Genomic DNA, 20,658 nt, shown 5'->3' on the forward strand with positions numbered 1-20,658 from the left:
TGGTATTCATATAGGCTGTGGTTGTAGTGATTGTTTCACATGGTTAGTTGAATGCTTGTTGTATTTCAGCCTTAGAGAGGTAAACGTAAAAGCCAGCGATAATGAAGACAGTGAGTATTGGTGAAGTGTCGGGTTGACAGCTGTGCTGCAGTTTAAAGCTTGTGTTGCCATTGATTCAAAGTGGGGGTCTAATAGTTGGTTTGTCAGCAGTGTATCTCATTAAGGCCTTTAACTTGTAGTAAGTGAACGTGAGCGTTATTTCTGTAGGTTTTTTTTCCGTATAGTTAGTCACTTTTACAAGAATGTAATCACTTTAGTGTTCAGAAGCCTTTGTTCATAAGCCTGATGACTTAAATGCTTGAATAAATTGGGTTGGGTGGGTGAGTAGTAGCATACAAATTGGACACTCATGAAATAATGGGCTTGTATGTGACTTGATGAAATACTTTGTGAAATTGAATATTTAACTTCTGAGACATGATATTGGTCCATGGCTCTTGCTTTGATATCCTTAAATCTAAGAATTTATCAGTACCCAGATCTCAACTGTGATTACATCTTAAATTAGGACTTTGTTTTAGGGTTTTGTTTAAAACTCAGGTCTGTATTTTGAAATGAGGCCACCTAGATTAATGTGGCTTAAGCATGATGTAACTCATGCCTCAAATCAAACTTTATTATCAAAACTAAACTCTTCCTGCATTTTTCAAACTCCATAAGAACTCTCCACAATCCTGTAAGTTTGTATCTTTTTTTTACAATTTGGCTCTTTCTAAACTTTCTAGAAAAGCCTGCAATTCTGTATCAACAGCATTTTGTAGTTAAAATGTTTTTGGGTACAGTGTAGGAAACTTTCACTTTTGAGCAAAGTGAACTCCTGCTTGTGCTAATGTGAATCTGTTTTGCTAATGTGACCTGAGGTTAAATTTGTTTTGGGGGAGGGGCTCTGCCTTCAAATTATCATGGAATCTCTTTATACACCCCTATATGGGGAGACTGGTCTAAGCTTAATGCTGTTTTTTTTCCTGAAAGATATTATCTGACACTCTAGTCCTAGGTTAAAGATGCTCTTGACTGACCTGATCAGATGTTGTGGTCCCTCTCTGGAGCAGGTGGGATTTGAACCTAGGGTGCCATTGGAAAATGGCTATGACCACAACCCTCCTTTGACCTGGATTATAAATCCATGCCCCTAGAATAGGATGTGAATCTACAACCTTGACTCACTAGCAGCTGACTGTGTAGTACACACTTTAGCAGTTTCTAGTAACTACTAGAGAGTAGTTTGTGACCTGCAAATAGAACTGTTTTGGGAATCTGTTTCTCAGTTCCTCTGCTTTAGTGACTAAGTCTCTGCTAGTTCCTCCATAATGGAAGCTTACAATGTTGAAAATGACCCTTCCCCTAGTCATGGAGACTAGGTACTGCACAGTCTGTAATCTAGCAATGCTGCATATTAACTTTTCCTCAGCTATTTTTTTGGATCAACACTCATTGCAATGTTATGCTGTGCTCTAGAGCAGGTGGTGGAAGTGGATGGTTTGCTACTATTGTGACCGTTCTTACAAAGATTAAGTAATGTTGAGATCCCAGGTTCCAATCTCTCCACAACAGATGTGGAATCAGAATTCAATTTAAAAACCTGGCATTACCATATGACCATGATCTAGTCTCCAGTTCTTGGAGACCACCCACATGGCTCACTAATTTCCTTTTTTGGGACAGAAATTGCCTAGTCTGGTCAAGTGTGACTGCAGACCCACAATGATGTGATTTGATTGATTCTTAATTGCCCAGAGGGCAGTTAGAGAGCCAATAAATGCTGGCTTAGCCAGTGATCGACTCATCCTGTGAAATAAAGTAGGTCATAAACCCTTGGGTTTCCTAGCCTTGAGGTGGGATATAAGCCCCACATTTAATAAATATTTAAGTCTTGCAGAAAGAATGGATTTTTTAAAATCCAAGAAGTCAGTGCAATCTGTTCAGGCAGCTACAATCCACCTCCGTGAGCAGGTGAGACCTGAGCCCAGGCTGCCTCCCTCTGGAGGGACAGCAGCATTGCACCTTTTGGTTTCAACTGTTTTTGTCTAAAAAGCAACACCTGTCCTCACTGCACATACTATTTTCAAAACACCAAATCTTTGATACTGTGTCCTTTCATTTACAATTGTCTAATTCTGTTGCAAGTGGAAGTTGCCAGAACTCCGACCAAGAGCATTCTTCAAATTGAGAATCTGCTGATGTTTACTGTGACGAGAGATTTACATTATGCTTCTCCATTGACATGATCAGGCCTGTCTTTGGTATGGCTGGCAATTAGCTATTTCACTGTTGAAGAGACACTTTCACTCTCTGGAAAAATCCTTTCTCAACACTTCAATAAGAGTATCTCACTTTGTGAAATGAACTGTGAGTGCCACTGATAGCTATTCTGCAACATGGATTATGTATAACCTCCTGACCTTGTCTGCTGAGTTAGGCTAAATTAGCTTAAAGCATTGAATTGGTTGCTGAAGCAGCATGCATGCTTCCAGGATTTTGTTTTGATGCTTCTCTTTGGAATTTTCAATTCTGAAGAAGCAAGATGTCTGAGGGGAATACAAACTGTGTGCTACTTTCATCCTTGCTCCCAAATGAAGGATGGATAGCATTCTCCTGCAGACTAAACCTCTGCTCTGCTCCAGTCTTGCCTCATCCAGTATCTAGATTAGTAGTGCTGGAAAAGCGCAGCAGGTCAGGCAGCATCTGAGGAGCAGGAAAATAGATGTTTCGGGCAAAAGCCCTTCATCAGGAATAGAGGCAGGGAGCCTGTTGGGTGGAGAGGAGAGATAAAGGGGGTGGGGAGAAGGTGGCATAGAGTACAATTTCTATGCTACTTTCTCCCCACCCCCTAATTTATCTCTCCTCTCCACAGGCTCCTTCCCTCTATTCCTGATGAAGGCCTTAGCCTGAAACATCTATATTCCTGCTCAGATGCTGCCTGTGCTGTTCCAGCACCACTCTAATCTAGACCCAGTTGGATTTACTGTTCAGCTTTAAATTACTCCATGAATTGTCTTTGAAGTAAATGTGCCATTTCCACTGCTTTGTCCCCTTTAATGGACTCAAAGTTGGCTGACTAACTTTGTGCTGTATGGAAAGTTCTAGCATTATTCATTTCTCTTCCAATTTCCAGCTACTGGCAGGACATTCCATGAACTCACGACTCGCTGAGTAAAGAATCTACCCCTACATCTGTCCTATACCTACCACCCCTTAATTTAAAGCTATGCCCCCTTGTAATAGCTGACTCCATATGTGGAAAAAGGTTCTCACGGTCAACCCTATCTAAACTCCTAATCATCTTGTACACCTCTATCAAGTTACCACTAAACCTTCTGTTTTCCAATGAAAACAGCCCCAAGTGCCTCAGCCTTTCCTCATACAATCTTCCTATCATACCAGGCAACATCCTGGTAAACCTCTTCTGTACCAGTTCCAGTGCCTCCACATCCTTCCTATAGTATGGCGACCAAAACTGCATGCAGTACTCCAGATGCGGCTGCACCAGAGTCTTATACAATTGCAACATGACCTCAGGACTCAGGAACTCCATTCCTCTGCCAATAAAGCCCAGTAAGCCATATGCCTTCTTCACAGCACTATTTACCTGGGTGGCAACTTTCAAAGATCTGTGTACATGGACACCAAGATCCCTCTGCTCATCCACACTATCAAGTATCCGACCATTAGCCCAGTACCCCATCTTTTTGTTACTCTTACCAAAGTGAATCACTTCACACTTGGCTACATTGAACTCCATTTGCCACCTTTCTGCCCAGCTCTGCAGCTTATCTATATCTGCTGTAACCTGCCACATACTTCCTCACTGTCAACAACTCCACCGACTTTCGTATCATCCGCAAACTTGTTCACCCAACCTTCTAGCCCCTCCAGGTCATTTATAAAAATGACAAACAGCAATGGTCTGAAAACAGATCCTTGCGGAACACCACTCGTAACTGCATTCCAAGATGAACCTTTACCATCAACTACTACCCTCTGTTGTCTTCCAGCCAGCCAATTCCTAATCCAAACCTCCAACTCCCCCTCAATGCCATACCTTTTTTTTTGCAGTAGCCTACCATGGGGAACCTTATCAAACACCTTAATAAAATCCATATACACCACATCTACTGCTTCCCCTCATCCACCTCCTTAGTCACCTTCTCAAAGAATTCAATAAGGCTTGTGAGGCATGATCTGCCCTTCACAAAACCATGCTGACTATCCCTGATCACATTATTCCTATCCAGATGTTCATCAATCCTATCCCTTACAATTCTCTCTAAGACTTTGCCCACAACAGAAGTGAGACTCACCAGCCTATAGTTACTAGGGTTATCCCTACTCCCCTTCTTGAACAAGGGAACCGCATTTGCTATACATGGCCTGTGTTGCTGGCTGTAGTCTATTCAAATAGTCCTTGGTCAAATAGTTTGCTCAGGCTGTTCAGGTAATTCCTTTTCCTGAGGGTAAGGACAGAATTCCTCCCTTTGACTGGTGTCTATTAATCTGAGACTTAACTGTCACTATTGACACCAGCTTTGGCTTCCACATTCCTTGAATTTGTTTGAATTGGGGTTGAAGCAGATGATCTGGGGGGACACTGATATGGTTTGCAAGCAGTGTCCTTAACATCTCCCCTATGGTGTGATCTCAATAGGTCTTGGAAATGTTTGATGTTGACATGAAGATTGGTGACACTGTCAAATTTAAAGTCTTTACTGACCCAGAGGCAGACAGGTAAGACGTTGTTCATTTTTCTATGCCCCTATTTGGCTACTGACTTAGCCTTGCAAACTCCTAACTATGTAGTGCTCTGAAGTGATTGGATGATTTTTTTCATGAACGTGTTGACTTTGGTTTTTGTCCTTGGTTGTGATAGTACTAGTTTATAACTTTCCTGCAATGTGGAAGCAGCCATTTTGGCCCATGGAGTCCACACCAACCCTCGAGTGACCCACCCCATCCCTCTAAGCCTTCATTTTCCCCTGATTAATCCATCTAGCCTAACATCCCTGGACCCTATATGGGTGACTTAAGTTGATTTTGGCCATGCAACCTCTACATCCTTGGACTGTGGGAGGAAACCCATGTAGACATGAGAAAGTTGCCTGAGGGTTGAATCAAATGAGGTTCCCGGGCACTGAGGCATTTAGCCACTGTTGCCTATTGTGTGTGAGCTTTGCTGATGCTCTCGCACTTGTAAGATGCTTTGGGAGGTTATTAGGATTTTTTCCACTGAGTCTATTGAGGAAGATTAGCAGCAACTCCAGGATTTTCTCTTTTTTAGTTTGAGGAATGGTTCTCTATCTTGGACATGACCCCAGAATAGGGTTGATGTACTATGAGTATCCTTGCACCATGGTATTCTTGGAATGTGGTTAAGGTCTTGTTTTCATGGAATTCCATGTGATACCTTTGCAACACATTAATTTAGACAATTGTTAAACTCTCTCCCTGGGGCCCCAAAGTGCTGCAGTCAATGCATTTATGAAAATGTCCCAACCTTGTTCCTGGAGCAAGTGAAATGACTTTCATGCTTCCTGTGGTTAGTGGCCATCTCTCAACAGTGAGATCTTGTCAGTGTTCTAAGAACAGAAATGCAGAACCCTACTGATCTGCCAGTCCCTACTGTGGAAATACAAAACCCACCACAGCAGTATGGAGAATGATGTTATCCAATGACACTGGTCATATGCAAGAGGTGGCGGGAAGACTAGAGTAGTCTGACCGATGTGAGTACAGTGTAAGGAGTTGGGAAACGTGACAGCCATCTATGGCTAGGTGACCTTTTAATAGTCCCATTCCCAGCAGCAGTGACTGGACCAGCCTTGTCTCCATGCAGGATTAGTACCCTGAACCATCAGCCTTGTGATAGCTTCTAGTTTCTGTTTGTGCTGGTATCAGTTTAGCCTTAAGGTGCTTTTTAGAGCTTTTGGGAGGGAGATGGGGAGGAAGTCTCCTACCATCCAGATTTAGAACTTTAGCTGACACTAAAATGAGTCTGAAATGGCTTCCTGCTCAGTATAAGTTTACCTATGAATGGTTGAACTTGAGGGTGAAGTGGCTGAGTATCCACCCCTTCAGTGAAGGGAAATTACAGCAATCTTTCCTTCTGGAAGATTGTGTGCAGGAGCACAGAATCTGAACACTTCTGTTTGTTTGCAGGTTTGCAATCAGCCTGGGAAAAGATGACTCTACGTTGGCATTACACTTTAACCCAAGGTTCAATGATGATCAGGACGGTAGAGTGATTGTCTGCAACAGTAAAGAAGATGGTGTGTGGTGCACTGAGCAGAGAGAGGAAACCTTTGTATTTGAGAAGGGAGAGTGCTTTAAGGTGAGCATGGGATTTCTGTCACTTGTGAATGATCTAGCTGTAAATGTCCTTAACCTGGGAGTTGGCATCTGAATCTCAAGTCCTGGGGCTTTGAGTTGTACTGCTGTCCATTTCTCAGGGTGAAAGTGCCTTGTTGTTCACTCTTATGAAAGCCAACATTCTCTGGCCATAGTTATGACAGCTTCAGTTTGTCTAAGTAATATCTGACCAGTTCTTGTGTGGAAGAGGCTGAATTGTCTCATCTGACAAAAGTCTTTGTACAATTTGGCAAATCCAAAAAGCCATAGTCTGTCATACAGCACAGACTGGAACAAAGGGTCTGTATCTTGGGAGGAAGAGGACTGGAGATCAGATTTGTGTAGTGCTGGAAAAGCGCAGCAGGTCAGGCAGCATCTGAGGAGCAGGAGAATCCTGCTGTGCTTTTCCAGCACCACACTTTGGATTCAGTCTATGCTGAACATAATCCCAAACTAAGTTGGTCTCACCTGGCTTGTATTTCTCTGAATGTTACCTGTAAGTTAAAGGTGGTATGGGAGGAAGAGGATGGATTTTTAAAGTGTAATAGGCTGTCCCTCTGAGCAAGACCTGACAGTGAAGTTAGAGCTGGATTGGTCAGAGGGCATATTAAGAATTGTGTAAAGGGATTGGCAATCTGGAACACTTCTGGAACACTTCTAGCAGCTCTGTACCCAGCTTCTACCACATTGTATTCTGGCACACTTCCCCCACAGAAACCAGGCTGTCCTTAAACTCAACCTCCATCACTGCTACAAAGTGGTGACAGTGCTGTGGTTTAAACCAGCTAACTTCTGCTTTTAATTTTGTTTAGCTTGCTACGTACTATTGGTGTAATAGTGTTCCTCTGAATGCAGAGTTCTTTCAGACTGCAAAAAGGCTCAGTGCCTACTCCCTAGGGACAACCATTACACTTCAGTTTGGACAATGTCAGTTGAGCCTCTACTGTTTAAATTGAGTTTGCCTTGGAATATTGGATACAGTCAGTTTGTTCCCATGAACATTTTTCAGAATGTGACAGTTTTGTGTGCTATGCCTGGTGGCTATACCCTCAGGTGATATCCACTTGATTGTTGCATTTCAGTTTAAATCTTGAAGCAGCCACTGCTCAGACTTTTAATCTGAAATCAAAAATAGTCCATGCAAAGGGGTGACTGGAGAAACCAGCTCTTGAAGATCCTTGGGATTGAAGATGGTAATTGGTGTGGATCTTGGTTTTTTTTCCCCCAAGATGAGGTGGAGGGGTGGCAAATGAGTGAGTTGTCAATTAAGATTGATCCCAGCGAATTATGGCCGAAGGAAAGACTAGAATACTTTGAAAAACTGGATGGAAGCAATGGTCTAGAGGGCTTACTCATTTTAAGCTGAGCCAATTGGCCACTGGGAAGACTGCTGAATTTCTTTAATTGTAGCAAATGTGTAGCTGTTAACCATCTGGTCACTATTGTGGTGTAGCAGTCATATCTGACTCAATAGCTATATTCCTCACAGCACTATTTTGCCAGACCTGCTGAGCTTCTCCATGCTTGTATTGTTCTCTGGTTTCCAGTGTTGGCCTGCAGATGCTAGAAACCAGATTCTGGAGTAGTGGTGCTAGAAAAGCACAGCTGTTCAGACAGCACCTCATGGCCAGGCATGTTCTACTCTGCAGCTGTAATGCAATCTGCACTCCTTCTTTCCCTTCACCTTGTGCTATGGTGAGGCCTGAACCAACCCAGAATATTACTGATTCACTCCAGTGGATAGTTGCTTAACTTGTATGGGGCAGGGGTACATATGTCATTAAGGAGAAAGTGAGGATTGCAGATGCTGGAGATCAGAGCTGCAAATGTGTTGCTGGAAAAGCACAGCAGGTCAGGCAGCATCCAAGGAGCAGGAAAATCGATCTTTCAAAGAAGGGCTGATGCCCGAAACATCTATTCTCCTGTTCCTTGGATACTGCCTGACCTGTGCTTTTCCAGCAACACCTTTTCAGCTACATATGTCATTAGTTCAGTTTCTGGACTAGCACATGTCAATTTGTTGTTTCATTGCCTTGGTTTGGAGGCTTTTGTTTACTCAGGGGTATGGGTGCTGTTGGCTGGAGCAGTGTTTTTGTTGCCTGCCCCTAGCTGTCCTTCAAGTTGGTATGAGCTATCTTGAACACTGTAGTCTGTGCTGCAGACTCCTTCAGTGGCCTTGGGAGGATTTGTTTTTGAAGGAAGTGATATTGCCAAGTCAAGATGTGACTTGCAGGGGTGGTATTCTCACGTATCTTCTGTCCAAGTCATGGAGTTGGAACATGCTGTCTAAAGACCTTTTTTGAATTGGGAACTCTTTAAACAAGATGGTAACTGTTAATGCTCTAGTTCTACACTAGGTGGCAGTTGCTGCAAACTTTAACTAACTGCAAACAGTTTGTAGCAGTACAGTTCCTGCTTAAAGATGGGCTATTAGTGTGTGTATATGGTGAGCAAACACTCCCTGCAGCAGTAATTTGGACTGATGCAAATACTAATTGAATTTATCATCCTATGTACAGAGGCACAAGCTTTGTCTTGCCTGCAATACAGGCAGATCATAATTAAATAGCATAATATGTCTGTTATAGATAAACAGCAGTAAAGCACAAGTACAGGCCAATGCCAAGAGTTTGTCCATTCTCAAAACAGTAGGGTAGTGACTGTTTGAAACCAGCTGTGTACATTCAGGCTTCTATACCTTCTGCCCAACTTGGTAGAGGTTATAGAAAAGCACTGCCAGGGTGGGATGGATCTTTGAGAATGCTGGTGGCCTGTTCTTGACAGTGGGCCTGGTGGATGGATTCTATAGATGGGAGGTTGGCCTTTGAGATTCAGGGCTGAGTTCACCACTCTCTGTAACCATCTGATCTTGAATGGTACAGTTACCATACCAGGTAGCAATACATCCAGCCAGAATGCTCTATGGTGCACCTATAATTATTGGCAGTTATTTGCCATGCCAAATTTCCTCTCCTGCCTGAGGAAGATGTAGCTGGCCTTTGTAACCAGTGTCCACATGAGTCCAAGAAAGCTTGTTGTGGATGCCTCAAGCTAAAGATCTGTGGAGTCAAAAATCAAGTCACTTTGGGACCTCTGGCCTGAATATCTTAATTCTCTGCAAGAGGCAGTAAGCAAAATGACTTGAGTTCATAATTTTTTAGCTTAGGCACCTCCTCCCTATGCCCTTGCTCCAACTATCTCACCCCAGGCCTTATCACATGGTCTGTGTTATCCACTAACCACAGTTCACCACTAATAGGACCCCTTAACAGCCATTTATTTTGAGGCTGACCACTTTCCAATCTTTTCTGGTCCAACTGTTCTTCCTTGGGCTCCATCTTTTACCTATCACTACTCCTTGCCCCATTTCCCCAGCCCCTATCCTCTGCAAAATTCCTTCTGGCAAAGGGTGACTGCCTGAAATTAACTGGACTCTACAGATGCCAGACTGGAGGTTTTCCAGAAACTTAATTCCTGACTCCAGGGGATATTGTTCCTCCAAGCAGCAAATCCCAGAGCACTCTAATTTCAAGCTTGCCTGTAGCCCACTGGGAGTGGGCTGACCAACTTGTGGTGAAATATTAGCAAATAGGGTTGACTAACAACACATTCTAACTGCAGAAAGAAACCCCATGGCCCATCAAATCACACTGACCCTCAAGAGCATCTACTGTCAACCCCCTATCCCCACACACTTACTCCAGATAAGCCATGGTATGGGAGGAAACTCCCACAGTACTCCGCTACCTTCCCCTATCCTCTCTGACCTATCACCTGTCCCCACCCCATTCACCTATTGTACTCTATTCTACTTTCTTTCCCCCCCCCCTTCTCTCACCACCCCAGAGGTACCCTGCTGTATTCCTGATGAAGGGCTTTTGCCCAAAACATCAATTTTCCTGCTCCTTGGATGCTGCCTGACCTACTCTGCTTTTTCCAGCACCACTCTAATCCAGACTCAGGTTTCCAGCATCTGTTCTCATTTTTACCCAGACTTGAGCCAGCCAAGGCTGGAATGGAACCTTGGTCCCTGGCACTGAAGCAGCACAGTTAATCACTGAGCAGGTTGAAACGGCTCAATGTGAATCTGGGACTTGGACAGGTGGGCCGAATTGCTCTTTGTGGCAACAGTGGCTCAGTGGTTAGCACTGCCTCACAGCACCAGGGTCCCAGGTTTGATTCCAACCTCTGGTGACTGCCTGTGTAGAGTTCGCAGACTTTCCCTGTCTGCATGGGTTTCCTCCCACATTCCAAGGATGTGCAGGTTGGGTGAATTGGTCATGTTAAATTGCCCATAGTGATAGGTGCATCAGTCAGAGGGAAATGGATCTGGGTGGGTTACTCTTTGGAGGGGGGGGGGGGTTGGACTTGTTGGGCTGAAGGGCCTGTTTCCACACTGAGAATCTAATCTAATTCCTAACCAATGCCTTGGTTTGTATTGAAATAATTGAACAGTCTCGGTGGTCAGTTTAAGTTCTTTCAAGCTACATTTGGAAACTAAGTGATTATAAAGTTATTTCTAATTAGAATTTTTGTTTGAGCTGCTCTCCTGTGTCTTGTTCCTGAGGCAGTTAATAGTGCTCCCTTTTACCTATATTAAAGTGCTCTGTAAAGCTACTGGGCAGTAGAATGTGCCCTGACAAAGGGGACACCAGTAACAGATGTGGTTCTGAATTGCCAATGTGATTTCTGTTCATTGGTAGGTAGAGGAAATGGTTTTTTGTTTGTGGCATTTAATGTACAACCTCTTGTATTCTGTGACCTAGATGCTGACTGCAGTTTTATCGTGGTCTCTGGGGCTAAAGGATAGGAGGGAAGATGGGAAATGAGGTACTGGGTAGGATGATCGTGGATAGCACAGCAGGCTCCAAGGACTGAATGGCCTACCACTGCTCCTATTTCCACTCCCCTCCCCCCAGGAAGAGTGCACTGACCATGCCCCACTTTCCACAAGCTCTCTGGTGACACTGCTTTTAACAAGTTAACCAGCTGCATCCCTTCTGAAATGTTTTAAGCAGGTGTAACACAACTAGACCAGTTAGGGGTCTGGGCTACTTGACATGTTTTGAGGGGGTCTGGCCTAGTCCATAAACACCATCCAATGCCTCCAATCCCAATGGGGCTGTCAGGATGATTACTTGGTCCTGCTTGGGACAGAATTCAGTTTTATTAACAAAGTCACACTTAACACAAGATTTCCCAAACCACGACTGTGACTTTAAACTCTATAAAATAAAATACTGATTTTGCCTAAAGTTTAGGCATTGTGGATGGAGGTTAACTTTGCCAAGTAAACAATTATGAAGATTAAGTCCATATTTCAAGGGTGAGTTAAATCAGGGATGAAAATCTGGCTACAGTTAGTCATCTCTAAACCAATTGTTCACCAGGTGAATTTACATCCCTTCACTTCCTTGCTTTCTGTTCTCCCTGCACAGGGAATTGGGTATCTTATTTACACAGGGTCTGGATGGCTAAATGTATCCCTGACTTTTCACTCTGGAGCTCAATCCCTCACTCAGGACTTTACCTGAGCCAGGAGACTTGGGCTAGGGATGCTACCTTTGCTCTACAAACTAAAGCAAAATAATAATGCAGAGCTGAAGCATGTATTAACTTTTTAGGTTGCAGAAGTTCAACTAAAACTTCTCAGGAGTTCAACTAAAAGTTATACTTTCCTAGTGTCCCTAGCTACTCTGGCATCTGCAGATGTCTATATTTCAATCACTGTTTGGTGTTTGTCTTAAGTTGTCCAGGCATTCTTAACCAAGGTTTAGTCAACTACAAACATTCATGAAACAGCCTTGGTGGCTAAAATGCACCAAATATCAAATTTAGAATCCATTTTGTCTTTAATTTGCAAGTTATTAGGTTTAGCAAAGGTGCAATATAACACTGCAATATGAAGTCCTTGGGCCTGAAACAAGGAATGTGCTACCACAGTTGAATGACATGCATGTCAGAAACCAGATGACAGTGGAGGGAAAGGAATAACAAGCTTATTGATGGGCTTGAGATTAAGAATAGTCAAAACATGACCTTCCATCTTTCTTTTTGTTTCAACAGTTTTCCATTATGTTCCTTGGAGTGAAGTTTGAGATTAAGTTGCCTGACTATGTTCTGGAGTTCCCTAATCGCTCCTCTATGGACACCATGACATACCTCCAAGTGCAAGGGGATGTTCGCGTGAAGTCCCTGAAGTTTGATTATTGATATTAACCTTGTCTTAGTTCTGCAAGGCAATGAGGGGAGGTGAATTTCTCAAGGGTAACTGCATTTTCTGAACTATCAACACTTTTTTTTTCCTCCAAGTGGGAATCGCCCATTCTGTTTGGAAGACCAACCCTCTATGCTGAGCCCCTATATCTCTCTTGCATATTCAGTCTGCTTCCTAGTGACCAGTCCATGCCTTTAAAGATTACTGACTTGATTCTCCTGGACTGGAGTCTCTGGAGACCTTACCTGAGGAAGTTTGGCCAGACTCTCAAACGAATTAGTCGGTGACTATTCTGCTCAAAAGTGTATGGCCAAGTTTTTTTGCAGACTGATGCACATTAGCACTTTTTAAAAATAAATTATCCTTGATCAAGGCTACCTTAATCCAACAATGGGAAGATTTAGCCACTGCATCCCATCTCCCACCCACCAAACCCCCCTCCCCACTTTTTAAAGTTGGTTTTGAAGTGAGGCAGGGGAGTTTGATCCAGGAAATGTCTGTGCCAGTTTCTTGCTGTCAAACTGCCCATGTTCTTAAAGGGCAGCCTGACCTTGGTGCTTTAGATCCACATTCATGAACAAACATGAGTTGTTGTTGGACCATGAGGATTAGTTCACTCAGCTATTTCACTGTTCAAGTAGTAATTTTTATTAAACTTTTGTAAACTGAGTTGCCACCTGGCTGTGGGGATAGGCCACTAAAAGAACTGACTCCAGATTGAGAATTCAGATGTTTGATCTCCTGAATAAAGTTGCTCAGAAGTTGAGATTGTCTGTCTGTGATTATCACTTTCTTTGACCTGCATAATTGTGGCAAGTCTCTGCCTGCCTTAACCAGCTCTGACTGAGATGTGATCTGTAAAAGGGGCCTAGGCTTGTTTGACATCAGCACAAGGCTGACAGTCCAGTGTTTGTGGAGTCTTTTGTGCATAAATTCTGCACTTGATGTTTTAACACCTCTGCAGTGGTAAAATGCATTGTTTTGGGACTGAGCAATTGAATTCAATTGCTAATTAAAATCTATTGATTCAAATTAATATTTTGCTCAATTGACAAGTCTTATTTATTCTAAGTAAGGGATAACTTCAGACTTGCACATTTTTTGAAGAACGATTTCCTCCACAACAATGGATGTGTCTCAAGATGTCTTATCCCATTTAGTTGGTTTTATGGGGGTGCATGCAGTGGAAGATTTATCTACTTTTGCCTAAATAGACAGCACATGCTGTTTGAAAGGGCTTCCATGCCTGTATGTTCTGTTCCACAATGGTGAGCTTTCAGCTGACAATCAGCACTAGCTGCCAGGCCAGACTGGGAACTCCTTCAAGGGAGTCACTCACTAAGGGAGCATTCACTAACTTTCATCCCAATGGTAAGTTGTAAATAATGGAGTCAGCAGTTTGAGGTTTGGAATCCCATTTTTTTTTTTCCTGCTGTGAAAATTGCAGTGCTCCACCAAGTGCAATAAATCTGCACACTCCTCAGAAGTACACCCATACAGGACATTCCAATAGCTGAAGAGGAATCTTGCATTTACTTAAGGATTCTCTTTCCCTGCCCATGACGTGGCTGACAATTTGAGCAGAGGCTCTATCCTTACAGGTCCAGTACTGACCTGTAGCTGTTAATGGGGTTTCAGCTTTTTTGACTGAATGCCATCTTTGAATTTGACAGACTGAGTTTTTGGGGGAAAAACTTAGGATGTTTGCAATCACACCAAGCCAGAGTGCCAGACCTGTGGGGAGAGGTCATATGGAGGGGAGTTGAAAGCTTGTTTTAACTCTTCCACTCCTGCATCCTGAAGATTCAGTCTCCACCCTTCCTGCTGAAGTCTGTCTATTCTGATGGTTAACTTCATGAGCCTGACCAAAAACCAGGATTTCTAAATTTTGCCTTCTAATTATGAAGCCATGTCTCTGACTAACAATCATGATGAAATTTGAGGTCTGGATTTCCTTTCGTGAATTGTTTTATAACTGTCTTCTTTCAGCTGTCTCTTCTGCCTGAGTTTGTGTTTAAAATTAAATTCATTCCCCTCTAGATCAGTCACTGACATTGGTCTTCAGTCTTTATAACAACCAGTTCAGGACATTGGAGGTGATTCCTACCCTATTCAGGCACCATTGGTTAAGTATGGCTTCACTTCACTGTAGTTCTGAATTTTACACTCTAACCTGTTCAGATGTCTCCACCTACCTTTTTGGATCAGGTGGGATTTGAACCTGGGTACACCTGAATTTTTTTCTCCCTCTTCTAGCCCCTTGCACTCATCCCACCCCCTCCACCTCCCTTATCTCCAAGTTTTATACTTTGTCCTGTTTCCTCATTCACTCACACTTTTTAAACCCCCTCTTTATTTCCTCCTTTCAGATTCCTACTAGCATTCTCTCTTTCCCCTTGCCTGGATCTCACATGCATCCACCAACTCACTCCCACCCATCTCTCCCCTCTGTATGGGTGGATAAGCAATGAAATTGGCAAGCTATCACATTTCAAGGACTTACTCCTGTATGGCCCTAATATGCTGGAAGGCAGTCTGTTTTAATGGCGGTGGGGGTACATCTTCAAGGTTTATCCTTTTTGTGCAATAGGACTATTTTCTAGATTTTACAATTCCCCCCCCCCCCCCCCCCCCATGGCCAAACCCCCACTTCTGGGTCCAGGAATCCACTGGGCCTGGAGATTTGGTTGTAATCACAGCAGTGTCTACTATTGAACTCTGATTTTAAGCCAATCTGGCCATACCCTTCAAAAGGTGAGAATCCTGCTGCTGCAGATATGCAGCAATCATCCCATTTGGCCTAGAACAGACTAGGGGCTGAATGGCCTGCTCCAGCTCCTGTGTTGAGGGGAGTAGAACATGATAGGTGCTAAATTAATGCAAACAGCTGACACTCCCCAGGGTAAGGCTGATTTGGCTTTAATCTTTTACCCTGCTTTGTCCAACCCTCACATTTTTCCTATTGAATTTTCAGTTTTAGAAAGAGGGGCTATTGCAGCATTTTCTATTGGTTTTTTTTCTGGTGGGGTAGGAGTGTAGGGAGAAGGAGATTTATTTCCAGTGAAACGTTTAGGTAGGAATCTTAAGTAGGTGATGCCTAGAACATCCACTTAAAATAATTCCCTATTAATCCAAATCTCATCAGTTTGGGTATTTCTAATCAGCATGTTGTGACCATCTTCTGGCATAGCCAGGGCTTCCTGGTCCAGTGGTGGAGACACTGCCACCATACCATAAGAACCCTGGGACTGAAATTTGCTTTTTGTAGGTGAAAGCAGATTCAATAACTTCTCAACTGCAGGCTTGAAGTAAATGTCAAGGGTGTGGGAATTAAAGAACAGGTGCAAGAGACTAAATGTTCCCCTGGTGGTTCCTACCGTCCTGACTATAGGATGAGAACCAGCACAGGAAGATTCGCTCCCACCCGGTCAGCCTTTTTATATGGACCATTCCCTCCAACACACTGGTCCACTCTTAGTCATTTGAGGTCCACAGTGTGGAAACAGGCCCTTCAGTCCACCTTGCCACTCAGTTTTCACAATTAAGCTAGTCCCCTTTGCCTGTATTTGGTCCATATCCCTCCAAACCTATCCCATCTATGTACCTGTTCAAATGTTTCTTAAATGACAATTGTACTCACTTCCACCACTACTCTTGCAGCCTGCTCCAAACATTTGGGGTGAAAATTACCCCTCTGGACCCTTTTTTGTATTTTCCCCAACTTGTACCATGCAGTTTTAGACTCTCCCAACATAGGGTGGATAGTGGACAGCCTTCCCTACCTATGCTTCCATTTTATTGACTTCCATAAGCTTACCACTCAGTATCTTGCATTCCATTGGATGTAAGTCCTGCCCTTGTTTAATCCACCAAACTGCAGGTTTGGCAGGTCCTTGCCTAAATAAACTCCACCTGCCATTCCTAAGCCTACTTGATTCATTGCATTCCTAGATAACCTTCACTGTCCACTATAACCCCCAATCTTGATGTCATCCCTAAGCCTTCTGCTCATACTTCCCAAATTCTCATCCAAATCATTGATCTAAATGATCAATAACAGTAGATGCAGCATCACTGGTTACAGGCCTCCAGTTGCTCAAACAATCCTTGATCACCACCCTCCATCTTCTGTCAAGCCAATTTCATATCCAACTGGCTAGCTCTCCCTGTAACCTGAGGCCCAACTTTACTCAACCACCTGCCATGTGCTAACTTGTTAAAGGCCTTGCTAAAGTCCATGCAGACAACTATTGCACTGCTAGTCAACAATACAAACACTCCACAAGGGGCCCTGCATTTTCCTCCTGTCTCCCATAATGTCCTGGGATAATTTCAGGAGCTGGGGATTCATGTCTGTTAAGCTTTTCAGCTCCACCTCTTCTGTAATGTGGACTCTTTAAGACATCACTATTTGCCCAACTTCCCTGGCATTAATGACTGTAAAATACCAAAATCTTCATTTAAGATCTCACCTGTCTCTTGTGCTCTGCATGTAGACTACCTGGTTAACCTTTAAGAGGCCCTATTCTCTCCTTAGTTCCACTTTTCTCCTTCATGTGCTTGGAGAATCCAAAACTATTCTACTTTACCTGCCCAAGCCATCCCATGTCCCCTTTTCACCCCCTTGATTTCTCTCATGTACTCTGATACCCTCTACACAAGAAATTCATTTGTTCCCAGCTGCCTATACATGTCCTGTGCTGCTTCCTTTTTCACAACCAGAGCCTCTAACTCTGGTCACCTCGGGTTCCCTGCTCCTGCCAGCCTTACCCTTCACACTAACAGGAACATGCTGCCCTTGAACCCTCATTGGCTCACTTTCAAAAGCCTTGACTTATCAGATGCCCTTCTTCCTGTAAACAACCTCCCTGAATCAACTCCATCAAAATTAGGCTTTCTCCAATTTAGAACTTGTGGACTCAACCCAACCTGAACACTTCCATAGCTATTTTAAGACAAATAGAATTCTGGTCACTAACCCCAAAGTGTTCTCCCACTAAGTGGAGGTCAAGTTTTGCCCCTTCTCTAGTAGGGTCATTTACATACTGTACAAGAAACTCTTCCTGAACAAATTTCTCTCCATCCAAACTCTTAACACAATGGTAGTCCCAGTCAATGTTAGGAAAGGTAAAATCCCCTGCTATTATGACCCTATTATTCTTGCAGCTATTTGTGATATCCTTACACATTTGCTGCTTAATCTCTTGCTGACTATTGGGAGGCCTATCAATTACTTCCCTGTCTTCCCCACCCCCCCTTTTTTTTTATTTCTTGGTTCTACCCATAGACTCTGGACAAACACTCAATATTTCCTTCATGATGTTCACCCTAATGAAATATACAACCCCCACCTCACCTGTCCCTCCCTTAGCCATGTTTCTGTAATAACAATTTTCCCTGGCCCATGTACAAATCCATGCCCCAAGTTCAGTTGCCTTGCCAGTCAGGCCACTTGCATTGAAATAAATGCAGTTTAACCCAGACTCCTTCTTTCCCTCCCCTCCCTTCTCCTTTCTCCTTCCCTTTCTCTTCTTCCCCCCCCCCCCCCCCATGCTCCTCCTCTGCTTCTAACACCTAACCATGCATTTGCAGAAGGTGCAACACCTGCCCGTTTACTTCCTCCCTCCTCACTAACCAAGGCCCTAGGCACACTTTCCAGGTGAAGCAGTGATTTACCTGCACTTCATTCTGTCTGGTCTACTGTACTTGCTGTTCACAATATGGCCCCCTCAATACTGGGGAAACAAGTCACAGACTGGGTGACTGCTTTGCAGAATGCACCTATGTTCTGTCTCTCCAGAAAAAGACCTGAGCTTCCACTTGGGAGATCATAAGGACTGCAGATGCTGGTGCTCAAGAGTGGAGTGCTGGAAAAGCACAGCAGGTCAGGTGGCATCTGAGGAGCAGGTGAATTGTCATTTTGGGGCTAAGCCCTTCATCAGGAATCATGAAGCTTCCAGTTGCCTCCACTTTACCACCCCACATTGTTCCCTGGCTACATCTCCATCTCCGGCTTACTGCAGTGCTCCAGCATAGCTCAGCACCAGTTGCTCGGGGTCCCTGCTGAGCTCAACAGTGAGGGCCTGAGCACCTTCTCCCATGTCCTTACCCTAATTCCCACATACCAGCCCTTCTCATCACATGGGCTGCTAACACCAATAGCCCCTTGTCAGTCATTAATCATGCTATTAGCAGCTACTTATTCTCCCATGCTGACCTTAACTCCTTCCTTTCCTGATGAAGGGCTTATGCCCGAAATGTTGATTCTCCTGCTCCTCAGATGCTGCCTGCCCTGCTGTGTTTTTCCAGCACCACACACTTGACTCTGATCTCCAGCGTCTGCAGTCCTCACTTTTTTTCCTTTATTCCTTTGTCCACCCAACTGACTCTGAGCTCCATCTCCACCTATTACTCCTCTGTCCTCCCCCACCCCACACATCTCCATGAAATATTCTAACTTTTTAGAACATATAACAGTACAGGCCCTTCGGCCCACAATGTTGTGCAGAGCATTTATCTTAATCTAAGATCAACCTAACCCACACACCCCTCAATTTACTGTTGTCCATGTGCTTGTCCAGTAGTTGCTTAAATGTCCTTAATATCTCTGGATACTACCACTGCTGGCAGTGTATTCCATGCACCCACCACTGTGTAAAGAACCTACCTCTGACACCTCCCCTAAACCTTCCTCTAATCGCCTTAAAATTATGACCCCTTCTGTTAGCCATTTCTGCCCTGGGGAAAGGTCTCTGACTATCTACTCTACCTATGCCTGCCATTACCTTGTACACCTCTATCAAGTCATCTCCTCCCTTCTTCCTCCTCCTCCTGTGTCAAAAGCTCTAGCTCACTTCATAAGATAAGCCCTTCAATTCAGGCAGCATCCTGGTCAATCCCCTCTGCACCCTGTCTAAAGCATCTACGTCCTGCCTATAATGAGGCAACCAGAACTGGACACCATATTCCAAGTGTGGTCTAACCAGGGCTCTATAGAGCTGCAGCAAAACCTCCCTGCTCTTAAACTCAATCCCCTGTTAATGAAAGCCAAAGCACCATATTAGATTACTTAGTGTGGAAACAGGCCCTTCGGCCCAACAAGTCCACACCGCCCCGCCGAAGCGTAACCCACCCATACCCCTACATCTACCCCTTACCTACGGGCAATTTAGCATGGCCAATTCACCTGACCTGCACATCTTTGGACTGTGGGAGGAAACCGGAGCACCCGGAGGAAACCCACGCAGACACGGGGAGAACGTGCAAACTCCACACAGTCAGTCGCCTGAGGCGGGAACTGAACCCAGGTCTCTGGCACTGTGAGGCAGCAGTGCTAACCACTGTGCCACCATGCTGCCATGTTGCCTTAGCAACCCTATCAACTTGAGTGGCAACTTTAAAGGATCTATGTATGTGGACCCCAAGGTCCTGCTGTTCCTCCACTGTGTTTAACCCTGTATACACCATTCCAAAATGAATCACTTCGCATTTATCCAGGTTGAACTCCATCTGCCACTTCTCAGCCCAGCTCTGCATCCTGTCAATGTCTCATTGTAGCCTGCAACAGTCTGAAGAGTCGTCACTGGACCTGAAACGTTATTTCTGCTTTTTCTGCACAGATGTTGTCAGACTTGTTGAGATGTCCCAAAAATTTGTTTTTGTAATGGGAAGTGTTTCCCTATCTCAACCCTTGCAAACGTATCTACTGGAAAAGCGGAGGATAGAACTGGAGGTAATCTTCACACACTCCGTGATCATTGTAATGCTGTAAATGAGCAGAGTTATATCATTAACTTTAGCTCAGGTTGTATATAAGCCACCAGATCAGAGATGAAACCTAAGGGCCATAGTTTAAGAATGAGAATTTAAAACAGATGAGAATTCTTTTCTGAAGATTGTTATTCTGTGGCATTCTCTTCTCCAGAAATTAGTGGAGGCTGGGTCTTTAAACTTAAAGCTGCTTGAGGTATATTTTTTGAAGCTTAAGGAACTGGTGGGTTGGACAAGCACATGGACAGCAGTAAATTGAGGGGTGTGTA

The 20,658-nt window shown here is 43.9% G+C and overlaps 1 protein-coding gene across 1 annotated transcript; it reads left to right on the forward strand.

Moving 5' to 3' along the window:
- LOC140489020 (16 kDa beta-galactoside-binding lectin-like) lies at window positions 1-13,576 on the forward strand. The gene is made up of 4 exons (XM_072588259.1): window positions 1-110; window positions 4,706-4,785; window positions 6,214-6,385; window positions 12,469-13,576. Exons 1-4 carry the CDS (start codon window positions 102-104, stop codon window positions 12,613-12,615), a joined length of 408 nt encoding a protein of 135 aa, XP_072444360.1. The 5' UTR covers window positions 1-101; the 3' UTR covers window positions 12,616-13,576.
- Window positions 13,577-20,658: the final 7,082 nt, after the last annotated feature.

The sequence above is a fragment of the Chiloscyllium punctatum genome, chromosome 18 (genome assembly GCF_047496795.1).
Source record: "Chiloscyllium punctatum isolate Juve2018m chromosome 18, sChiPun1.3, whole genome shotgun sequence".
Lineage (NCBI taxonomy): Eukaryota > Metazoa > Chordata > Chondrichthyes > Orectolobiformes > Hemiscylliidae > Chiloscyllium > Chiloscyllium punctatum.

Excerpts from the sequence above, each read along its gene's own strand:
- LOC140489020 (XM_072588259.1), top strand. Across the intron at positions 4,786-6,213 it reads ACTGACCCAGAGGCAGACAG|GTTTGCAATCAGCCTGGGAA; the intron begins GTAAGACGTTGT and ends GTTTGTTTGCAG. Across the intron at positions 6,386-12,468 it reads AGAAGGGAGAGTGCTTTAAG|TTTTCCATTATGTTCCTTGG; the intron begins GTGAGCATGGGA and ends TTGTTTCAACAG.